This window comes from Rosa rugosa, chromosome 1 (assembly GCF_958449725.1).
Source record: "Rosa rugosa chromosome 1, drRosRugo1.1, whole genome shotgun sequence".
Taxonomy (NCBI): domain Eukaryota; kingdom Viridiplantae; phylum Streptophyta; class Magnoliopsida; order Rosales; family Rosaceae; genus Rosa; species Rosa rugosa.
The window spans coordinates 16491440-16514528 of NC_084820.1; the positions used below are offsets into that span (position 1 = coordinate 16491440).

General features: G+C 42.0%; 1 protein-coding gene across 1 annotated transcript in view; it reads right to left on the reverse strand.

Moving 5' to 3' along the window:
• Positions 1-17930, reverse strand: part of LOC133721095 (small RNA degrading nuclease 3) — a 49216-nt gene extending 31286 nt beyond the window's left edge. The window contains exon 1 of the mRNA XM_062147630.1: positions 17739-17930. Within this exon, the coding sequence (XP_062003614.1) occupies positions 17739-17882 (144 nt within the window). The 5' untranslated portion in view covers positions 17883-17930. The remainder of the gene's footprint in view (positions 1-17738) is intronic.
• Positions 17931-23089: the final 5159 nt, after the last annotated feature.

A 23089-nucleotide genomic window follows, 5' to 3' on the forward strand; every position in this document is an offset into this window, starting at 1 on the left:
CAGAAGCATTTATTCACATAATTGTGTGATAGTTAATATGTTAAATTAGTAGCATGCAATTAATATCTCAATTGATTTGTGACTGTTATTTATCCAAATTTGTGAGGTTATTTCAATTTGCTTTATTCAATATTATTGAGTTACTTGTCTAAATTTTCGCACTAGAATATATGTGTAGAAAATGCAGGTACCTAATGAACTAAAAGTTCTAAATGAACCAGTAGTTCATACATATATCGAACTTGTAGTTTCGATAATGACGTTTAAGAAACTTGAAGTTTTCTTCATAAATTCACCACACACGATAAAACCAGTAGATTTTACATGTCTAATCCGATTTTTCATACCATGTTATAGAACTTGAAGTTCTCATTACTTGCTTATGGATGATATTACCCAAAGCACTAATATTATTTGTTCCTTTCCTGTAAGAAATGTCAAATCTCAACATGTTTGACTTTGTTGCTTTGGAGGTCTCCAGAAGAAACTATCTAAAGTGAACTCAAGATGTGAAAATTCATCTGATTGCAAAGAAGATGAGATCAACAATCAATGCTAACAATGTCGTCATTGAGGCTTTTAATATGAGTGCCATAATTTTCAAAGGAAACATATGGAGAAAACACTCCAAGTTGAGTATCCGATGAAGAGGATACACAGACTCTTTGGGTCGCTCTAGAAGAGCACTTTCACCATCAAATGACCATTTTCTTGCTTGAAGCTAGACATGATTGGCAGAACGAAATTAGCCCATATGACCGTCTGCCACTTGGCCAAAGCCCAAGAGGCCATATAATCAGGCTCCACGTGGCCAAGGCCCACGTGGTAGGAACCATGATGCCATAACTCAGCAAGCCCGAGTTGAAAGGAACACTGGTCCGGCCCGCTGCCACCAGAATCAGCATGATCTTTGTTATCAATGTGGAGGAATTGACTGCTGGTCCCGCACCTGTTGTGCGATAGCCTAAGCAGTAGATGAGTATTACGCCGGTCGCGGAACTCGAAATACCAACTTTATTAAAGGGTCATTTTCTATTGATTCCACACTAGAGATCATGGATTTTCAGGCAGTTACTGAACATACCGAGGATTAGAACTCGAAGACATGGGTATAATTGGCCCCTTGTGCCATATCTATTTCATCTTAATGAATGAAACATCTTCGGATTTTGGTGATTTATGTTTTCAATTATTTTGGATTATAGAAATGTGGTTATGTTCGAATATATTTAATTCAATAAACTTATTCATACATGTGATCCATTGAATTAAATAAATGAATAGGCATATTTTGTGGGGAAGTTTGTTGTCTGGTTAAAAGTGCTATTACGCACACCATACTCCCAGATCGGAGATATTTTTCAAACTTATTGTCTATTCATACCTCTGTGACAACCGTATTAGGTCAATCCAACCTGATAGAGGGTTATGGCAAAACCCACTATATGTTGTCCAATGGTACTGAACCTACCATTAATGAGGCCTTATATTCTCCACGTTCCAGAAGAGCGTTATTGAGTATTAAGGATATTCGAACCAACGGTTATCACGCTGAAACCACTGAGAAAAATGAGTGTAATATCTTTGCATAACCTCCAAAGTGTATGGCCAGAAGCGTACATTGGAGAAATTGGAATCTGTTAGCTAGAAGCTAACTAATTCAAGCAACTACTTGCTATGGCATGACCGTTTGGGACACCCAGGTCAAAGTATGATGCACCGTATCCTCAATTCATCGCAGGTGCATCCCCTTCTGAGTAAGGGTCTTGTATATAATGACACGCTATGCCATACTAGACCATCATATGCAAAGACTAGTACATACACCACCATTTTTCTGCACAGAATGCAAGGGAAATTTGTGGACATATATATCCAACCACCATGTGGACCAGTTAAATATTAATGGTTTTGATTGATGTATCGACAAAGTGATCACATGTTACACTATTGTCCACAAGAAAACGCTGTTTTTGCTAAACTCTCACCCAGATCATGAAATTGAGGGTTCACCACTCGGATTATCTCATAAAGTCTATAAGACTTGATAATACCTAGTTTGGAATTGTGGCGGTCTATGTCAATGACATGAATTTGATTGATACTCCTGAAGAGATCAAGGAAACCGCAAAGCACCTGAAGTTGGAATTTGAGATGAAAGGCCTTGGGAGAACAAATTATTGTCTCGACCTGAAGTCTGAGGACAGTGCAGATGAAATTTTGGTCCATCAACCAAATTACATCTAGAAGATGTTAAGATGCTTTAATGAGGATAAAAGCAAGCACACCCATGGTCGTCTGAAGTCTAGAAAGAACCGTATCGTCCTGCAGATGATAACGAAGAGATATTGGTGCCAGAAGTCTCATATCTAAGTGCAATAGGCGTATTATTGTACTTGGCTCAATGCCCTAGATAGGACATCTCATTTGAAGTGAACTCGTTAGCTAGATATAGCTCTGCGCCAACACGCCGCCACTGGAATGGCATAAAAGACATTTTTCGCTACCTTAGAGGTACGGCGAATATGGGCTTATCCTATCCCTATGCATCAAGGAATGGATCACCCCCTTGATCCTCAGAATGATGCTTGCCTTGTTGGATATGCTGATATAGACTATCTATCAGACCCGCACAAGGCACGTTCCCAAACTGGTTATGTCTTTACCATTGGGAATACTGCAATTTCTTGGAGGTCTACGAAATAGACACTTGTTGCTACCTCTTCGAATCATGCTGAGATACTAGCTCTTCACGAAGCAGTATGTGAATGTACATGGCTAAAAGCCTTTACAAAGCATGTTCGAAGCACATGTGAACTGCATTCCACCACTGATGAACCAACCATTATCTACGAGGATAATGCTGCTTAATTACATAGAGCAGATAAAGATGAGTTTCATCAAAGGAGACAATACCAAACATATTGCACCGAAGTTCTTCTTCAATCAGCAACAAGAAGCATCAGAAGATTGAAGTTAAGCAGACTCGATCTGAAGACAATCGTGCAGACCTCTTCACCAAGTCAGTACCAAAGTCTACATTCCAGAAGCATGTCCAAGGTATTGGTCTACATAAACTATCTGAATTACCTGAAATGTAATTTTCAGGGGGAGTCAAAATCAGGGGGAGTATCCTGAAGCATACCCACTTGACCATCGTGTACTCTTTTCGTCCTTCGTCCAGGGTTATTTTTGTCCCACTGGGTTTTGTTACCTGGCAAGGTTTTGACGAGGCACATCTTTGGCATGGTCACCCCACTTACTGCATCCGGAAGATGCTTTGATTTGACATATATGCATTTGCTCAACTTTTCCCTTCGACCACGGGTTTCTCCCACTGGGTTTACCGGGCAAGGTTTTGGTGTAGCAACTCTAATGCATACCTCTCGTAGACATACTATCTACTTACGATGCTGATAAGAAGACTTCACCTATCTCTGTTGTGATACGACTACTCCACATTCACGCGCGTTGTGCTCTTTTTCTCCTTCGACCAAGGTTGTTTTTCTCCCACAGGGTTTTTATTACTTGGCAAGGTTTTTGACGAGGCAACTTAGAAGCGCATAGCAGAACCAACACTATTGACATAGAATATCCAAGGGGGAGTGTTGTAAATGATATGGCTATTCATGCAATAGGTATTGCTTGATGCATGCCATTACTATTGATTGGCGATTGATATGCTTCTAATTAGCGATTGACACATTCGTAATTGTATGAGTGATTGATGTTTTACCTTTTGTACACAAGATGTAGCCCTATATAAGACTCCTCATAGTGAGATGAATATGACACACTCTCCATTCTCTGCGTCTAAACTCTCTCTCTCTCAAATTATTTTATGTTTGTTTTACAACACTTTTCTCTTTTTAGGTTTGTTTTTGTTTAGTCTTTATTAAAAAAAAAAAAAAAAGGAGAGGGAAAACTGAAGTATTTGCTTTGATTTTATACCATACCATACCATACCTCACGGGTATTTCTGTTTGAGAGTGTTGAGTTGCAGGATTAATGGATGAATGTTTGGATGCTCAATTTTCAAAGAAAGCTAGGTTGCCGAGGTTTAAAACAAAAAAATTGGTCTGGAACTTTGGCATCAACAACTCAATGCCTTGGAAAATTTCACAATGGTGTTACTGAATGTGTGAATCAAGTTAATCTGATCTATCTTGTGGTAAGTTGACAGGTACGGTTAATAATGTGAACATATCATGTGGTGTTTTAAATGGTGCTGAAAGAAGTTCTCTTGCACTTGAGTTCATGTTAAATGAATGCCAACTTTCAATGCCCTTGGATTAAGTATGTATTGACAATCTCAAGCGATTCATTAGAATTTGTGATCTAAGTTGGTTCCTAGTTTTTAACTTGTGCTTGTAGTAGCTGTGTGTTTGCATGTAGTATAGATTTGATTACTGTTGTCCTCATTTAGTTTCGAGTTACTTGACTATCTACATATTTGTCGCAATTTTGCATTTAGGATTCCAGGTTTATTTCAATCCTAGTTTAGGATGCGTATTCTGTTGCAATCCTAACATGTGCATTGTAGTACATTATCACCTCAAGAGCAACTCATGAACTGAGATTTAGTTACATCACTTGGCCTGTAATACCCCGAAAAATCCAAATTAATTTCCGTGGATTTTTAGAAATGATTTCACAATAGTGGGAGCGAGTACGAGGCTCTGAGAAGTTGTGGAATTAGTTTGAACGATTAATTTTCGAAAACGAACGTTATTTAGGAGGTCTCAAAAAGTGACTTTTTATACATTGGGAATTTGGGAAAACTTCATTCATGAAAGTTGTAGAGCGCGTCGATACGAGTTCGTGGACATATGGAATGCGAAAATCGGAGTTCGTATGAGAAAGTTATAAGCGATTGAAAATCGGGAAAATTCTATAAATACAAAAAAAAGTTCCGGAAATTGCATTGGAGGACAGAAATTTCAGAAACCTATATTTTCTCCCCAATTCTCTCCCGAGCCCAGATTTGTTCCTCTCTCTTCCACCGGCCATATCTCCCTCCACAGACCTCCGATCGACTTGATTCCAAAAGTATTTTCATTCGCCTTGAAGTCAGTTAAAACTTCCTAGAAGACATCAAAGTGAGAAAAGAACCATGGAAGGTGCTAGGAGGCCGAGAAGCTGCACAGCTCGAGCTGGAATTCGCCCGATGCTGCTCTTCCTTCACCGGCCGATATCTCTCTCATCCAACCTCGAATCGAGTTGATTCCAAAAGGGATTTTGCTGGGCCTGAGCTATATTACAACTTTGTAGAAGACATCGAGGGGAAATAACCAACGTGGTAGCCGCTACAAGTCGAAGAACACGGTGCAGTCGAGCTGGAAATCACCTCCTTTCCCCACCGTCGTTCTCCCTCCTCCGGCCACCTTTTGCCGTGATTCTTGAGAGGATTCTGCACTTCTGAGGATGTAGATCATTTCCCCTAAGGTGGATTGCATCGATTTCATCTGTGGAGATCGAATTGGAACGAATTCAAAACTAGGGTTCTTCGGGTTTCAAACCTTATAAGGTAAAATTCTACTTTTTGGCTTATAATCTGACTTTGGTGTAGTTATGAAAGTTTCAATTCGAGTTAAGATGAAGAACTTTCGTGTTGGGAGTTTTGTCTAATTTTGACTTTGGATGGGTGGCGGTGCCGCCACTGTGATGGTGGTTTCCGGCGACCTCCGGCCACCCCAAGGACAGTTTCTGTCCATTTTTGTGTTCTACGTGTCGATACGATCGTTTGCATATATAATTCATAATTTTTGGATATCGTATGATTAAGTTATGAATTTTTAAGTTTCGATCGATTTCGATCGTTCGATTTGTGATCTGTGAAGATCAGACCGTCCGATGGACTTGTAGTTTTGTTATGTTGATCTTATGACTGTCCCAGCGGCTTTGTGTGGTCATGGGCGAAGATCCGACCGTTGGATCTTCGTATAATTGTGAAATAGTGATTCGGAAGGCGATTCGTGAGAATCTAACCGTCGGATTTTCGTATAATTTTGAGGAGATGTTTGTTAGAGTGATTCAAGAAGATCTGACCGTTGGATCTTCGTGATAATTTTGGAGGATGATCCTAAGGGCGATCCGTGAGGATCCGACCGTTGGATCATCATATAAATTCGATCTGGCCGTTGGATCATCATTAAATTAGAATCCGACCGTTGGATTTCCGTATATGTGTGGTTTATGAATGATTGCTAAGTTAAGATCGTATCTGACTAGGTGATTGACGGTTTGAGTTAGTGGACGATTGTGGATCGTATTTTGAGCGGAATTGAAGACGCAGCGGGATTATCGAGGTGAGTAAACCTCACGTGGTTCATATTACGAACCGAGTACTTTTAATTAATTTATTTTTTGTCGTCATTGTGTGAGCTATAGTTGGTATTAATGGGCATTCCTGTGTGAATGTCTATCTATATATATATTATTTATGTGAAATAATATGTATTGTTGAAATTGTGAGATATTATGTACTGTTATGGTTGTGTTGAGTTTATTGTTGAAAAACAACAATATTGTGAGAGGTATTAAATTTATTGTTGAGAAACAATAAATTGTTGATTTGTTGAGATATATTGATCTGTGGAGATCAATAGGTCACGGGGGTGACCATGACATCTATTAGTGAACCACGCCCTTGTACCGGGTAGGTGGAAACTAATAGCATTAAATCGTGAACCACGCCCTCGCGCCGGGTAGGTGGAAACGATCAGTTAGAGCTCTAGTCTGTCTGCCAAATGTTGAGTGACCTTATGAGGGTAACGGGGAGTGACTCATAAGTGTATAATATTTATATATATATATATATTTATATATATATGAGAGTGAGAAAGTGAAGTGGTTTTGTGGTGATCATTGTAATTGTGATGTTTCTACATTTCTATACTTGAGTTAAAGGAAATGTATTTTATTAAATCAACAGTTCTTCTTGTTTACTCATACTGGCTGTAAAAAGCTTACCGGGTTTTGTGTTGTTGCAACTCCCGGTACACTATTCAAATTGTGTAGCGGGTAATCCTACAGGACAGGAGAACCAGGACGGTGATCGTGCGGTTAGAGCAATTGTTAGAGTTTTACAGCAATTGTACGTTGTGAGGTGTGTTATGCTCATTTGAGCTTTACAATATTGCTTGTGAGAGTGAATTGTAATAATGAACTCGAAGTTTCGAGATTTGGATTTTGTAATTGTAATTATTCATGTTTCGGATTTGAATTTATTATTCAAAATTCGGGGCGTGACAGTTTGGTATCAGAGCGTAAGGTACATATTTGGTGATAATCAGTACTCCCCGAGTGATGGCCCGTCTGCAGCGGATCCCCATCATATACTCTTCGGTACTGGTATAATCATTGGGTATGCCTTAGTATGGGGTCTAGACAGCGTGTATGTCTGTAGGACGGTAGAGTTGTCTTCTAAGTTCGTATTAGAATAAATTTAGTTTCCGCAGGTTGTAATCTTCGAGGAATAGAGACCTCTAGATTTAACTCTGATGAGTCGGTGAGATTTGTTTTATGGAAGTGAGGTCCTTTTGGATGTTGAAGTGTTGGTTGAAGGCATGATGTTGACCTATGCACGTACCTAGTGTGGATACGAGTATGAATTGTTATAAATTTTGTCTTCTTAAGTTGGACGTACAGACGTTTGGATGGGATGTACGTATCAAGGATTAAATATCTTGTTTTGTAATGAGATGTCCTTGTGGAGTTTGTTAGTAGGGTTGAGGTTAGGAAAGAAATTATTGTGGTTACTTCTTCCTTGTGCTTGTAAGTTGTTAAGCAGGGTTTAAGGTGCGAGACAAGAATTTTATTTTGTGCTCGATGGTTAGAGATGAGAGACCATTGTTTTGGGTTGTCGTTGAGTACTATAATTCCTTCAGAATCAGGATTGTTGGTAGAATTGGAATTAGTAGTAGTTTTGATGATTCGGAATTTGAATTGAGTTCGCGAGACGTGTCTTATATACGTGGTTGATGTTGCTTGCATCATTTTGGAACGATACGTTACGATTCAAAAGGAAAACTGGATTTGAAATTTATTCATTTGAGCACCATGGGTTGATGACCTGACCGTGACTTGTGAATATAGTTTTGTTCAAGTGAATGAAATTGAATTTTGTGGCCTTTGTGTGGTGAACTAGTTTTCTTAAGTTTTGGATCATAGTATGGAGATGGACTGCAGTGAATTTGAAGTTGTTGTGTGTTTTAAGTTTAAGTAGGCGGGACACTTAAAGTTTTGCAAGGGAGTTGATTTTGGTGTAATTAATTGGGAGAGTTAGAATCAGTTCTTGTGAATGATGTTGGATGAGAGTGTGTGCCTTTGGTGATTGATTTTAGGTGATATAGTTAAACGCAATTTCGGATATTGATTTTAGTGACTTTGTTAGGTATCCATGGTGGTTCAAGTGAATTACTATGTGATATGGAGTTTGATTCGAATTCTGAATCGCTAAATGTTAGGGATTGAATTGTGGTGAGTTTTTGTTGAAGCAATTGATAGATGGAATTATCGAGATTCTATAAGAGTTGTAAGAGTAACTCTAAAGACGTGGGTTTTTCCTAGCTAACTCAGGATGTGTTTAGCTTTATAAATCCCTAATCCTATCGATGAAATTGTTGTGTTTGGTTTGACTCAGAGGATACTAGCTAGACCTCGATGCGACTTAATTGATTGTTGGATTCTTTTTGAGTGATTGTTTTTATTGCATCATTATGAAAGATGTGTGCAGTAGAGTTGTTTATGGTTTTGAAAATAGTATTGGGTGACCAAGGTTCGATCCTTGGTGTTGTCGTTGGTTAAACAAAAAGAAAGGAAAACATGCACACCATCTTATTGATTTTATATTACAAAAAAAAAAAAAAGGAAAACGAGGACTATGCTATGCTAAGCCTAGTCAGCAGCTCCGGATGGATTGAGGCTGAGCTCAAGAGAAACGTTTGAGCCACTGTGGTAACCGCCTGAGCCACCAGAATAGTAACCAAAAGCGCTACCTTCCTCGGAAGTAGCTTTCAGGTTACCAAAGACGTCCTCGCCGTGCACGGGGAACAGAGGAAGAGTTTGAACCTCCTGGTGATCTCCTCCTCGTTGTTGCAGGGATGTTTGTCCTCCTGTTGTGCCAAAAGAGTTGTACTGGTATTAGTGTTGAAGTGTGAGGAAGAATATGAAACAAAATTTAAATCAAGAAATCCTTCATTACCAGTAGAATAGGTGGAACCAAAGTTGAGATCAATGGATCTACCATCATCAGTAGAACTAGTGGACCCAAAATTGATGTCAATGGATCCACCAGCTGGCCCAAAATTGATGTCGATGGATCCACCAGCACCAGTAGAACCAGTGGACCCAAAATTGAGATCAATGGATCCACCAGTACCAAGAGAACTAGTTTCCATGGGCACTGGAGCAGCCTGATTACACCTATTCATCTGCTTCTCTCGAGCCCTGACGTTCTGGAACCAAAAGTAAATGTTCTTACCCTCAACATGTCCATACTGGTTCAGCTGGAGGCAGATCTCGTGAATGTGCTCTGTAGTTGGGCACTTAAATCCCTTGATGTAGTAAAGATCCTTGAGGATTCTTATTTGTTCTGGAGTAGGAATCCACCTGGTACGGCTTCGCCAGAAATCCATGTTGGCACTACTTCCAGCTGCTTGGGTGTTTCCTCCCTCCTCTGTTGGTTGCTGTTGTTGTGGTTCCATTTGTTGCGGGGTTTGGAGCTCCATTAGTTGCAGAGTTCGTGGCTCTTGGGTCATGGAGTGAGAGGATGTGAAAATCGAGGAATACATGGTTTAGTGTTTGAAGGAGATTTTGTTAGAAGGATTGGAGTTGTTGAACTGGTGATTGGAGATCTGAGATTCTCAGAGGAAAGATGAGATCGAATCTTCAAATGGAAGAAAAGATCTGAGAAAGAAGGATTGAAGATTTGGAGGAAAAGATTGAAGATCTGAAAGTTCAGAGGAAAGATGGGATTGAATCAACTAGATGGGAGAGAAGATCAGAAGAGAAGGATCGAAATTGATGAAGAAAGGATTTGAGAAGAGAAAGGCTGAAGAGTTGAGAGAGAAAGACTTGAGCTCGGAAGAAAATTTCTTTTCTTTTGGAGTGAACAGTTTTTCTCCAGAATGCACCTATTTATAGAACAAGGTGAGCAGATCTCCACCGTTGGATGAACGATCTCAGAATTTGAATCCACGCGTTGGATTAAAGTCGCCCCGAAACCCGGAAAAGCTGTTGGCGCGTGTTGAGCGTGTAAGGGGACAGGCCGAACCTCGAGACGCTGTGGCAGACAGCTTTAGCCGAAAGTGATTTGCTTTCCGTAAATCACGGAAGAGACGTGTCGTGGCACGTGGAGTGTACCGACAGTTTGTTGTTATTCTATCGCTTATGATAGAATAAATAAAAGAAGTTGCATGGATAGTAACGAGAGCAGCTGGTGCTCTAGTGGTTGAAGAGCAAGGCTCTTGTACAAGAGGTCAGAGGTTCGAACCTTGCCTCTCGTTTATTTTTATTATGTTCGCTTATGACATAATAAGTATAACATTTGTACACATTATATTAAGCACAGCTTGTGCTCCAGTGGCTGGGGACAAAAGTTTTGTGCAGCAGGTTGAGGTTTCGAACCTTGCCTTCCCCGTTATTTTATTTATGTCGCTTATGACATAATAAATATAACACGTGGGCATATATTAATGAAGGCAGCTCTTGCTTCAGTGGTTGGGAGCAAAACCTTCGTGTTCGAGGTCGGGAGTTCGAACCTTACCTCTTACAAATATTTTTGGATCTCGTATATGCTTGATATACGGACGTATATACGGTATGTACGGTATACATACGTATATATGGTCTGTACGGTATGCATACGTATATACAGTTGTACGATATGCATACGTATATACGGTCTGTACGGTATGCATACATATATACGGTATACCTACGGTATGTACAATTTCATACCGTAGCCGAGCTGGAAGTCGGTGGGCCGATTGGTAGGCCCAAATAGTAAGCCCAAATAGTAAGCCCAAATAGTAAGCCCAATTGTTCGGCCCGAATGGTAGACCCAAATGTTAAGCCCAATTGTTCGGCCCGAATGGTAGGCCCAAATGTTAAACCCAAATTGGTTCGGGCCGGTTCGAAATGTGAATGGTTCGGTTCCTTCAGCCCAATTGGCCAGCCCTAATGCTTAGCCCAAGGATTGAGCAAGCCCACGTCATCATCACTGGGTGACATATTTTATTGGTGTACTTTTGGGGATGATTTGTTTTGAGTGATGCATCTCTATTGTTGTGTAGAATAGTGCATGCTTAAGTTTTACTATAGAGATTTACCGTGATGCTAATGGAGTAGCGAAACGCTTTGTGGGAGTCTTTACTGTGCTTGTATGCCAGTACAGGGTGATGATCTATGTGAGGATCTATGAGATAATCTCTGTGAAGATTTAAGTGATGATCTCTGTGATGATCCACGTGATGATTTTGTGTAATTGATGTGGAGTGATGTTGAGCAGTTGTTTTGTGAATTTACATCGTGACGAAAGGATTTAGTGGCCATAGGAATGTATTTTTATACAAAGGGCTGTGGCTTTGTAGATTACTACAACTTTGGGAATGATAGAGATTCGATGATTAGGTCAACCTTAATTGAGAGGAATTGACTTACGCTTAAATTTCGGGACGAAATTTCTTTAAGGAGGGTAGATTGTAATACCCCGAAAAATCCAAATTAATTTCCGTGGATTTTTAGAAATGATTTCACAATAGTGGGAGCGAGTACGAGGCTCTGAGAAGTTGTGGAATTAGTTCGAACGATTAATTTTCGAAAACGAACGTTATTTAGGAGGTCTCAAAAAGTGACTTTTTATACATTGGGAATTTGGGAAAACTTCATTCATGAAAGTTGTAGAGCGCGTCGATACGAGTTCGTGGACATATGGAATGCGAAAATCGGAGTTCGTATGAGAAAGTTATAAGCGATTGAAAATCGGGAAAATTCTATAAATACAAAAAAAAGTTCCGGAAATTGCATTGGAGGACAGAAATTTCAGAAACCTATATTTTCTCCCCAATTCTCTCCCGAGCCCAGATTTGTTCCTCTCTCTTCCACCGGCCATATCTCCCTCCACAGACCTCCGATCGACTTGATTCCAAAAGTATTTTCATTCGCCTTGAAGTCAGTTAAAACTTCCTAGAAGACATCAAAGTGAGAAAAGAACCATGGAAGGTGCTAGGAGGCCGAGAAGCTGCACAGCTCGAGCTGGAATTCGCCCGATGCTGCTCTTCCTTCACCGGCCGATATCTCTCTCATCCAACCTCGAATCGAGTTGATTCCAAAAGGGATTTTGCTGGGCCTGAGCTATATTACAACTTTGTAGAAGACATCGAGGGGAAATAACCAACGTGGTAGCCGCTACAAGTCGAAGAACACGGTGCAGTCGAGCTGGAAATCACCTCCTTTCCCCACCGTCGTTCTCCCTCCTCCGGCCACCTTTTGCCGTGATTCTTGAGAGGATTCTGCACTTCTGAGGATGTAGATCATTTCCCCTAAGGTGGATTGCATCGATTTCATCTGTGGAGATCGAATTGGAACGAATTCAAAACTAGGGTTCTTCGGGTTTCAAACCTTATAAGGTAAAATTCTACTTTTTGGCTTATAATCTGACTTTGGTGTAGTTATGAAAGTTTCAATTCGAGTTAAGATGAAGAACTTTCGTGTTGGGAGTTTTGTCTAATTTTGACTTTGGATGGGTGGCGGTGCCGCCACTGTGATGGTGGTTTCCGGCGACCTCCGGCCACCCCAAGGACAGTTTCTGTCCATTTTTGTGTTCTACGTGTCGATACGATCGTTTGCATATATAATTCATAATTTTTGGATATCGTATGATTAAGTTATGAATTTTTAAGTTTCGATCGATTTCGATCGTTCGATTTGTGATCTGTGAAGATCAGACCGTCCGATGGACTTGTAGTTTTGTTATGTTGATCTTATGACTGTCCCAGTGGCTTTGTGTGGTCATGGGCGAAGATCCGACCGTTGGATCTTCGTATAATTGTGAAATAGTGATTCGGAAGGCGATTCGTGAGAATCTAACCGTCGGATTTTCGTATAATTTTGAGGAGATGTTTGTTAGAGTGATTCAAGAAGATCTGACCGTTGGATCTTCGTGATAATTTTGGAGGATGATCCTAAGGGCGATCCGTGAGGATCCGACCGTTGGATCATCATATAAATTCGATCTGGCCGTTGGATCATCATTAAATTAGAATCCGACCGTTGGATTTCCGTATATGTGTGGTTTATGAATGATTGCTAAGTTAAGATCGTATCTGACTAGGTGATTGACGGTTTGAGTTAGTGGACGATTGTGGATCGTATTTTGAGCGGAATTGAAGACGCAGCGGGATTATCGAGGTGAGTAAACCTCACGTGGTTCATATTACGAACCGAGTACTTTTAATTAATTTATTTTTTGTCGTCATTGTGTGAGCTATAGTTGGTATTAATGGGCATTCCTGTGTGAATGTCTATCTATATATATATTATTTATGTGAAATAATATGTATTGTTGAAATTGTGAGATATTATGTACTGTTATGGTTGTGTTGAGTTTATTGTTGAAAAGCAACAATATTGTGAGAGGTATTAAATTTATTGTTGAGAAACAATAAATTGTTGATTTGTTGAGATATATTGATCTGTGGAGATCAATAGGTCACGGGGGTGACCATGGCATCTATTAGTGAACCACGCCCTTGTACCGGGTAGGTGGAAACTAATAGCATTAAATCGTGAACCACGCCCTCGCGCCGGGTAGGTGGAAACGATCAGTTAGAGCTCTAGTCTGTCTGCCAAATGTTGAGTGACCTTATGAGGGTAACGGGGAGTGACTCATAAGTGTATAATATTTATATATATATATATTTATATATATATGAGAGTGAGAAAGTGAAGTGGTTTTGTGGTGATCATTGTAATTGTGATGTTTCTACATTTCTATACTTGAGTTAAAGGAAATGTATTTTATTAAATCAACAGTTCTTCTTGTTTACTCATACTGGCTGTAAAAAGCTTACCGGGTTTTGTGTTGTTGCAACTCCCGGTACACTATTCAAATTGTGTAGCGGGTAATCCTACAGGACAGGAGAACCAGGACGGTGATCGTGCGGTTAGAGCAATTGTTAGAGTTTTACAGCAATTGTACGTTGTGAGGTGTGTTATGCTCATTTGAGCTTTACAATATTGCTTGTGAGAGTGAATTGTAATAATGAACTCGAAGTTTCGAGATTTGGATTTTGTAATTGTAATTATTCATGTTTCGGATTTGAATTTATTATTCAAAATTCGGGGCGTGAATGGCCTTCTCCTGTAGTGATTTGTTCTTGCTTTTTGAGTGTTTAAAGGTCCAGAATTAAACCCTATTCTTTTCCCTCCCTTCTTGTGTTTACGGCAACTGAAGCCTTGCTTTGTCTCTTGCACTTGCACACCTAAGATGTTGAGTGGGGTATGCAGACCGAGTTATCACTCTTGTAATGGCACCAGTTGTTCTTTAAGGAGACATCCAGTCTACCACCAAATGTAGATGGGACACCTGCCTTGTAAAGCTAGAGTGTTTCAGGTCGAAACGGTGGTGGTCTAGGCAAGTCAGGCTATCTCCAAATGTAGATGGGACACCTGCCTTGTAAAGCTAGTGTGTTTCAGGTCGAAACGGGGATGGTTTGACTCATGATCTTTTTGTTAAAAAAATAAATAAATAAATAAAAGGAAAGTGGGGGGTCGCAACAAAAAAAAATGTATATCAGTTGCTCAACGCTTACTGCGCCCTCATAGATCATGTCTCCATTTACATATATATTGTGCCTCTTCGTGATACTCTCTCTAAAGCCTCTGATGATCTGGGTTCACTTTTCAGCATAGCACTTTTAGTACCCTAACTCAATTTGGTTTTGAAATAAATAGTGTTTCGTTACTGAGACCTGCTCTCTTTCAAATTTGCTGGTTGATGCTCTTGAGAAGTGTTCATGTTGATTTTATCTTGGAAAAGCTCTGCTTGATTGCTCTGTGTGTGGTAATGGTCTGTCTCATGCATCATCTCTGCTTGGTTCTTCTTAATTGTGTCTGCTACAAAGTGCAGGTTACCTTGGTTCAAACATATACACTATTCTTCTTGATCTTTTGAAATTTGTCATAACATACTGATATTCAAGAGTGTTTGAAGGTTCAATTCTATTGCAGGGTCAATTTGATATTTTATTCCTAACCCCCTGATTATTGTTTGTTTCCGCTGCTACCAATACATGGGTATTGAATTTAGGGGGAGTGAAATCTTATGCACAATATGCTTTGGTCCCTTTGTCCTTTCCAGGCAAAAAGGGGGAGAGATTGGAAGCTTAATGTAGTATATGCTTATGCTTACACTACTTCAACCATACATGTTCTTCACGGGTGTTATGTTTCTTGTGTGCAGATTACAACTTGGAAGTTCATATTTCTTCGGTCATGGTAGCATAGGATCAACTATTGTGTATGGTTAAATGTATATGTTGTTTTGCCTAGGAAATGCCAAAGGGGGAGATTGTTAGTGCAATGTTTATTTGATTGGCATTTCCTAAGCGCAACAACCTAGAGTCATCGTTTCTTGTAATAGCTTTCTACTCTTGGATCCTTGAAAGAATGGAATGCTTCAAGCTTCATGTACCACTCTCATCAATCAGGTATGTCTTGCATACATGTGCATGCTTGTCAAGAGGTTAGGACTGAACTTGTCTTTAAATCCTATTGTAGGATGCGAAAATCTTTTCAATCCTAATGTACTGATATGCGAATTTTTGGAAGGTTTTATCCAAAGCATTCAAACTTTCTTAAATTGGTTTATGGGCTTTTCCTTTTAAACGTCTGATTTTAATCCATGGAAAAAAACCTCTTTTGCAAAGCCTTTCTGTAGCAGAAACCCTAGGAGACACTAGTTCATTCATATCTTATATATATATATATATATATATATATATATATATATATATATATATGTGTGTGTGTGTGTGTGTGTGTGTGTGTTTTTCACGTTGTTAGTGTTGGACACCAGAACAGAAAAGATATCACTGCTACGTTTATAAAGAGCTTTCTGATCTTTCATCCTCAGAAAGTATTGAGCCAAAATTGTTGAGAATTCTTCATGAGCTATTCCTTGTTTAGCTCTTGAAGGACTATCAAATCCCAAAACTTTTTCTGTCAAAAAATTTTCTGGTTTTATGCTTCATGTGTGTTGGTAGTTCATGCATGATTTGTGCCTTGAGGTGATTGACAACCGAGGTGAGAGTTGTGCCATCTCAAGATTGACAAAGGAGAACAAGGTCGCTGATTTGGAAGTAGCAAAGACGAGGAGACACCGCTGCCCACTAGATTGGTTCTAGTAGATGAGTTGTGTAAGATCTTTATGTACTTTCATATTCATATAGTGGATTGTTCACCGGCATAGTGCCCGCAGTTGTTTACCTCTTTGGAGGGTTTTACTGCGTCGACAGATCTTGTGTTATGTGTGATGAGTTTACTTTGAATGGTTTGGTTAATTGAGTAAAGCATAACATCGTCAGACTTATTGAGATTGATCTTCAGTTTCGATTAGGATTCAAGTTATACTGCACTCCTATATTAGGATGCGAACATGCCTGCACTCCTAAGACTGATTCCTAAGTTGACATATTGATAAGTTCCGTTAGTTGGGGAATACATATCCATTCTGTAATTACATATTGTGGGTGCTCAAAAGTTACACGGACCAGCTTCTATACGACCACAATCACAACAAATTAGTACTACCTAATAAATTGTGCATTACAAAAACCAAATGGATTTTAACAAAAAGGAAAACATGCTTCTCTAAACTACCGGCCCAGCTAGCCAACGACTAAGTTGTTACATCAACAGATATCCATCTACCTGCTCCATGGATTCATTTGCCGGAGAGTTCTTCAAGAACTGGTCTACTCCTTGGCGATTCGAATTGCATTGTACGACTTTGGCGAAAGGGAAAATTTTGCAAACAGTACACCAAGTAAAGGCCACTAATAATTCTTATACATAAAGTTCCAAACCAAACATTTCGGTACACGAAATCTGAAACTCGACCCACTATCAGTACACGACGTCAATTTTTGACACCAAAATGTCCATTATGCCCTCAGTTCTTTTTTTTTTTTAATAAATTTTTTTTTCTGTTATTTTTTTTTCTTCGTTTTTATCTGTTTCTTCTTCCTTCTTCCGGGCTCACTCCCTCGCTTCCAACGCCGCCTTCCTCACCTCCACACTCACTCCCTCGCTTCCAACGCCGCCCTTGCCCTCCAATTGGTGAGATTTATGGTCCTACAGCTTATATTTGTAACTCAGCAAATATTTAGTCATGTGAAAAGAAAGAAAGAGATAAAAACGAAGGAAGAAAAAAAAAATAACAGAAAAAACGAAGGAAAAAAATTTATTAAAAAAAAAAAAAGAACTGAGGGCATAATGGACATTTTGGTGTCAAAAATTGACGTCGTGTACTGATAGTGGGTCGAGTTTCAGATTTCGTGTACCGAAATGTTTGGTTTGGAACTTTATGTATAAGAATTATTAGTGGCCTTTACTTGGTGTACTGTTTGCAAAATTTTCCCTTAGCGAAAAGCTGAAAGCACGAGACCGGGTGAGGAATCATCATTAAAACAAATTTTGTATCATTTAAACTCCACATACACAGAGTTGATTACCTTCAAATCATCCTGCTTATCAAAACTCCTGACAAACGCAGTCAACACATCGATTGACCTCTTTCCAGGATCACTCAAGCTGGCCCCAAATTTTTTATCATAACTAGCTAGAAACTGCTTCCAGTCTCCTTTAGAACCCTTCATTCCTCGCTTCTGGGCCAACTTCACAATCTCCACAAGCACCTATCCACCCCCATGTTATACCAATTAGAAATTCACACAAAGCCATCCCAACTTTCCCATATTTTAAACACTAGAGATTTTCTTTCCACAATTGGCTAAACTGGCAAGCTGATAATTTGGTATTTGAAATTGGAAAACAAGAATGTGCGAAGTTAGTGGTAAAGTATGAAATAGTGGAACCTTTTTCTCTACGGTAGCGATGAAATCATCTATGGCGATATTTTGAGGCTCGCGGGTTCGATTGTGGCGGGCGGCTCAAGCAAAAGCCGTTAATTTTTGGGGTTTAAGTTTTGCGCATAGGGTTTTTGCTTATAACTTTATAAGAAGGGTCCGTGACGTCACTGAAAAATGCGGGCTCTAAAAGAATTTAGGGGCCGTGACCACTTACCCAATTTTAGCCTAAAAATTGCCCACTTACTCCACTAAGAGTTTTTTAACCCCATTTACCCAATATAATCTCTAGTGACAGTATTGCCCTCATTTTAATTAATGAATTACACTTATCTATCTCTCTCTTTCAGACTCTCTCTCTCTCCCCCCACCGATTTCTCTCTCCTCGTCGACTCTCTCTCCCCCTCCCCCCCACCGATTTCTCTCCTCCATCCCCCGAATCTGGCAACGCCGTCATTCCACCATCCCCGTCGCGCCAAATAAAAGTGCCGCCTCCTCCAAGCAAATCGATCCTCAGCTTGGATCTGTGAACCCAGTCCAGATCGGATCAGTCTGATCCGATGCGATCCAGGCCGCCAAAGATTCGACGTCGCCCGGCAAAACTCGAACCTGTACCTTCAAGCCATTCCGCCGATGAGTACAGCGAGGCATTTGAGAAACCCATTCTAGATTGGATCAATCCGATCCGATTCAATCCAGGCCTACGACGTCGCCCGGCCACCCTCGATCCTGCACCTCCGATGCGCTTCGGCTCCGCCTCGTTCCAATCGAACTAGAAGATGATGATGAACGATGAGATGGTCAGTGGAGATGGTCAGTGAAGTTAACCACTCCTGCATCGGCCTCACACTCCGGTGGGTGCCCAGAGCAATTTCTGGGTGCCCAGAGATTTTTTTTTTTCGGTATCCTGAGATTTTTTATTTATTTATTGTATTTGTAATGTATTCATTTTGGTTCACTTGAGGGCAATAATATGATTATTGAAGGGTAATAATATGATTATTAGGAGGCAATAATATGAGTATTGGGGGGCAATAATATGATTACTGGGGGGTGTACATACCTCCAATAATATGGAGTATTTACTACGTCACCAAGCATAAGTAACACCCACTTTGGGACATCCACAAGACATGGCAAGGCCCAACCGAGACATGCATCGTGTAGCCCTATGTTCGGGCTACGCATCGGTATCCGGAAGTCGCAAATTCGCCACCAGGAAGCCACCTTCCCGCCCTTGCCAAGATAACTCCACAACATGGCTTTCTACATGTTAAATAGACTAGAATAGTAAGTTTACTTATCCCACATCGAAGAATAAGTATAGGAAGGGCATTCCTTCATCTATAAGAGGAATGCCCCCCTCCCACAATTAGGACATCCCATTACATCCCTTGTAATCTCGTTGGGCCGCAGGGCTCGACACACTAGTACAACATTCAAGTGGACGTAGTCTCCCGCTCATGCGGAGGCGAACCACTATACATCTCGTGTCAACTCTCTCTCTCTCTCTTTTACTTATCGTTAAATAGATCCCCACGGATCAAAGCATTAACATTGGCGCCGTCTGTGGGAAGCCAACAATTGGCTTCGTCACCTTCCATGGGCTAAGTCTGCTTAGCGGAGCTTGAAGAAATTCATTCCTTCTTTGAGTTTATGTTTGAATTAATGTTTCTTGGCGGCAACTAGAGCAGAGTGTGCAGAAATTTGCACCTTGCAGGCTGGTCAACACGTGGTCAACGCCCAGCGGCGTTAGTCAACGCCCAAGAAGTGGTCAACTTGCAGAAACTGCTCAAAACACCAGCATGTGGGGCGGTCAATGCTTGGTCAACGCCCGACGGGGTCGGTCAACGCCCGGCGGAGTCGGTCAAACGCCCATCAGGGTCCGGTCAACGTCTGGTCAACGCCAGTCAAGGTCGGTCAACGCCCAACCCATGAAAGTCTCCGCTGAACTTCAAAAAAAAAAAAAAAAACCAACCAGCAAATTGGCAAATCTTCTCTGGACACCCAGAGATTTGCTCTGGACACCCCAGGGATCTGCCATGAGACTTTAGCACTCTCACTCGTCATCGGGGCTGGCCACTGATCTCGCTCGTGCCATCACCGCCGGCAGCAGCTCTCTCAAGACCCAGCAAAGCCCCGCTCCGCCCAACTTCCTCCTCCGCCAACCTTGCACCGCCAACCTGCCAGACTTCCGAGCTCCAATCATGGCAGCCACCCATCGAACCGGGTCTCCGCCAGACTTCGGTTCCGCCGAACTCGTGTGCCGCTGAACTCCGAGTTCCGCCACCACCTCCGCCCAACTCTCAACTCTTCCGCTCAGCTACATCAGCGCCTCCGCTAGTCTCAACTCTAGGCAAACAGCAGCCCTCCCCAGGCTCAGCAGCAGCAAGCCCAGGCACCGCCGACATTCGAGCTTCCGCCGAGCTCCAGGTCACCGCCAAGCACCAGTCACCGCTAATCCCCCCGCTCCGCTGCACTCCTCGCAGCATAGCTCGCTGGCAGCTTCCGCCGAGCTCTTCCGGCACGACTCCGCTAGCTCACTGCTGCCCTCTCCGCCGACTGCAGCCTCCGCCCGCTGCTGAAACCTCCCTCACCTCCGCTCCGCTGAGCATGGCAGAACTTCATTCCTCCAGTTACACCTCTGCATGGCTAGCTCCCACCTCCGCTAGGGCTCCTCACCGCCAGCACGCAAAACCGAAGCACGGTGTCCTCTGGACGCCCTGTTCTCCGCCAAGATCCTCCGCCGAACTTCAAACTGCAGCGGACGACTTCACTTCGCCGCGGAGCCCCATTCTGCAGTAAAGGACTTCACGTCGTGGCAGTGCTTCAATAAACCCATGCAGTTCTCCTGGGCATCTAGCCGGCAAACTCCCAACTGGAAATCTGCAGCGGTGTTTCCAGTTCTAGCGGCACACCCTTCATGCAGAGAGCTAAGTTTCTCTCACCCTACTGATATCACACTGCAGCTCTTACAATTTCAACGGCACATATGCATGTGTGCACGTATGCATGCTTCACAGCTCTTACTATTCTAGTCTACTTATGGGCTGCTTTGTGGTGCATGTGCATATACCTTCATATATGCTTTCCTTTGACAAACTAGTGTCATAATTGCACGTGCCTAGTCCAAATCTCATGACTGTGCTTGTCTTGTATAGCACCATAATTGCAAGTGATAGTATGAGCTATGCATACATATGGCTATATATATATACTTGCGATCCACATTGGTTAGCAACACATGCCCACATATAATTAACCCCCACGGTTAATTCATATTCCATGCACGAATACACTTTTGGTCCAGGCCCAATGTCTTCCTTGTGGTTCATTGTTTATATTTGGCATCAATATGGCTATAAAGGCTCCACCGCTCATGTCATTCGTTATCATTACCACTCCTTTGTTTATACACTTTGCTCAAAATTTTTATCCAAGTACATGTGCAAAAACATATGCAACTTATTGGTGTCGATTTTACAAATCCGCATACTAATCTTCCATTTTTGCAAGGAAATTCAATTATTTCTATTGAGCATTCAACCGCAACTACGAGTTGACGGACATTATCGGGGTACTTTCTCCGCCACAATGCAATGGACCGGAACGCTCGGCCAAACTCCGCCAGCCCCCTAATTGGCATAAGATAAGTAACTACATCTTATCTCTTACGCTCTTTCAATTAGAGCTATTGCCATGTCTATACATGTCTCCATGACCCTTACGCATGCCTACGACATGTTCTTGGCCACTTTACTTGTACATGCTTGCTCTATGTGTTTGTCATTTTTTCATACAAATACATACTGTACACATCCACGGTCTGCGACCAAAACCGCCATGCGGCCAGGCAACGCCTCATAATAGCCATTGATCCGGCAGCAAGGGACTAGTTAACGCAGCCTACGGCAGCCATTGATCCGGTAGTTAACCCCGACGCTTGGGTACCAAAGATTGGGATCGCTTCCCAACACCCTCTGCTCCGTGCAGCTCCCCCTCAACAAACATGGCTGGGGAGTCGGGGACTCTCTAGCGGGGCCTACCAGGGGCCCGCCCCATTGAGCTTCCGCTCACGAGCTTCCCGCTCATGCCTTCCCGGCGCCCCATTGAGCTTCCGCTAACGAGCTTCCCGCTCATGCCTTCCCGGCACACCATTGAGCTTCCGCTCACGAGCTTCCCGCTCATGCCTTCCCGGCGCCCCATTGAGCTTCCGCTCACGAGCTTCCCGCTCATGCCTTCCCGGCGCCCCATTGAGCTTCCGCTCACGAGCTTCCCGCTCATGCCTTCCCGGCACACCATTGAGCTTCCGCTCACGCGCTTCCCGCTCATGCCTTCCCGGCGCCCCATTGAGCTTCCGCTCATGCCTTCCCGGCGCCCCATTGAGCTTCCGCTCACGAGTTTCCCGCTCATGCCTTCCCGGCAACCCATTGAGCTTCCGCTCATCCCCCTCGAGCTTCCCGCTCATGCCTTCCCGGCAATCCTCGAGCTTCCCGCTCACGCCTTCCCGGCATTCCCAATCTTCACATTCATGTCTACTCGACACACCACACGTTAATGGAACATGGAATTCTTCTACCATTTGTCGCTCCCGACAAATTGAATTCTTTTCGCGTTCCATTAATACGAGCGACAACCAAACCAACACAAGCGTTCACGTACTCATCATTTACACGCTACAAACGCTTACCTTCGCAGCGCTCATACAACTTACATTTATCATATGCAATCCATATGCTCACACGGTCATACGTGCTCTCGAGATTGTACGTCATAATCGATCGACCTCGCCATTCGCGTGTATACATCAACATGTATCACGCACCTCATACGTTTATATATGCCAACGCATATCAATGCAACTCACATTTGTTACCCCACGCAACGAGCATTCTACGTATGCCTGCTTTTTGTTTTTTGTTGTGCAGGTTAACGAGTCCCTTCTTGCTTACGGAGTTCGGGGACTTGTAGGGGCTCCGTACCGCCCGGTTACTTAT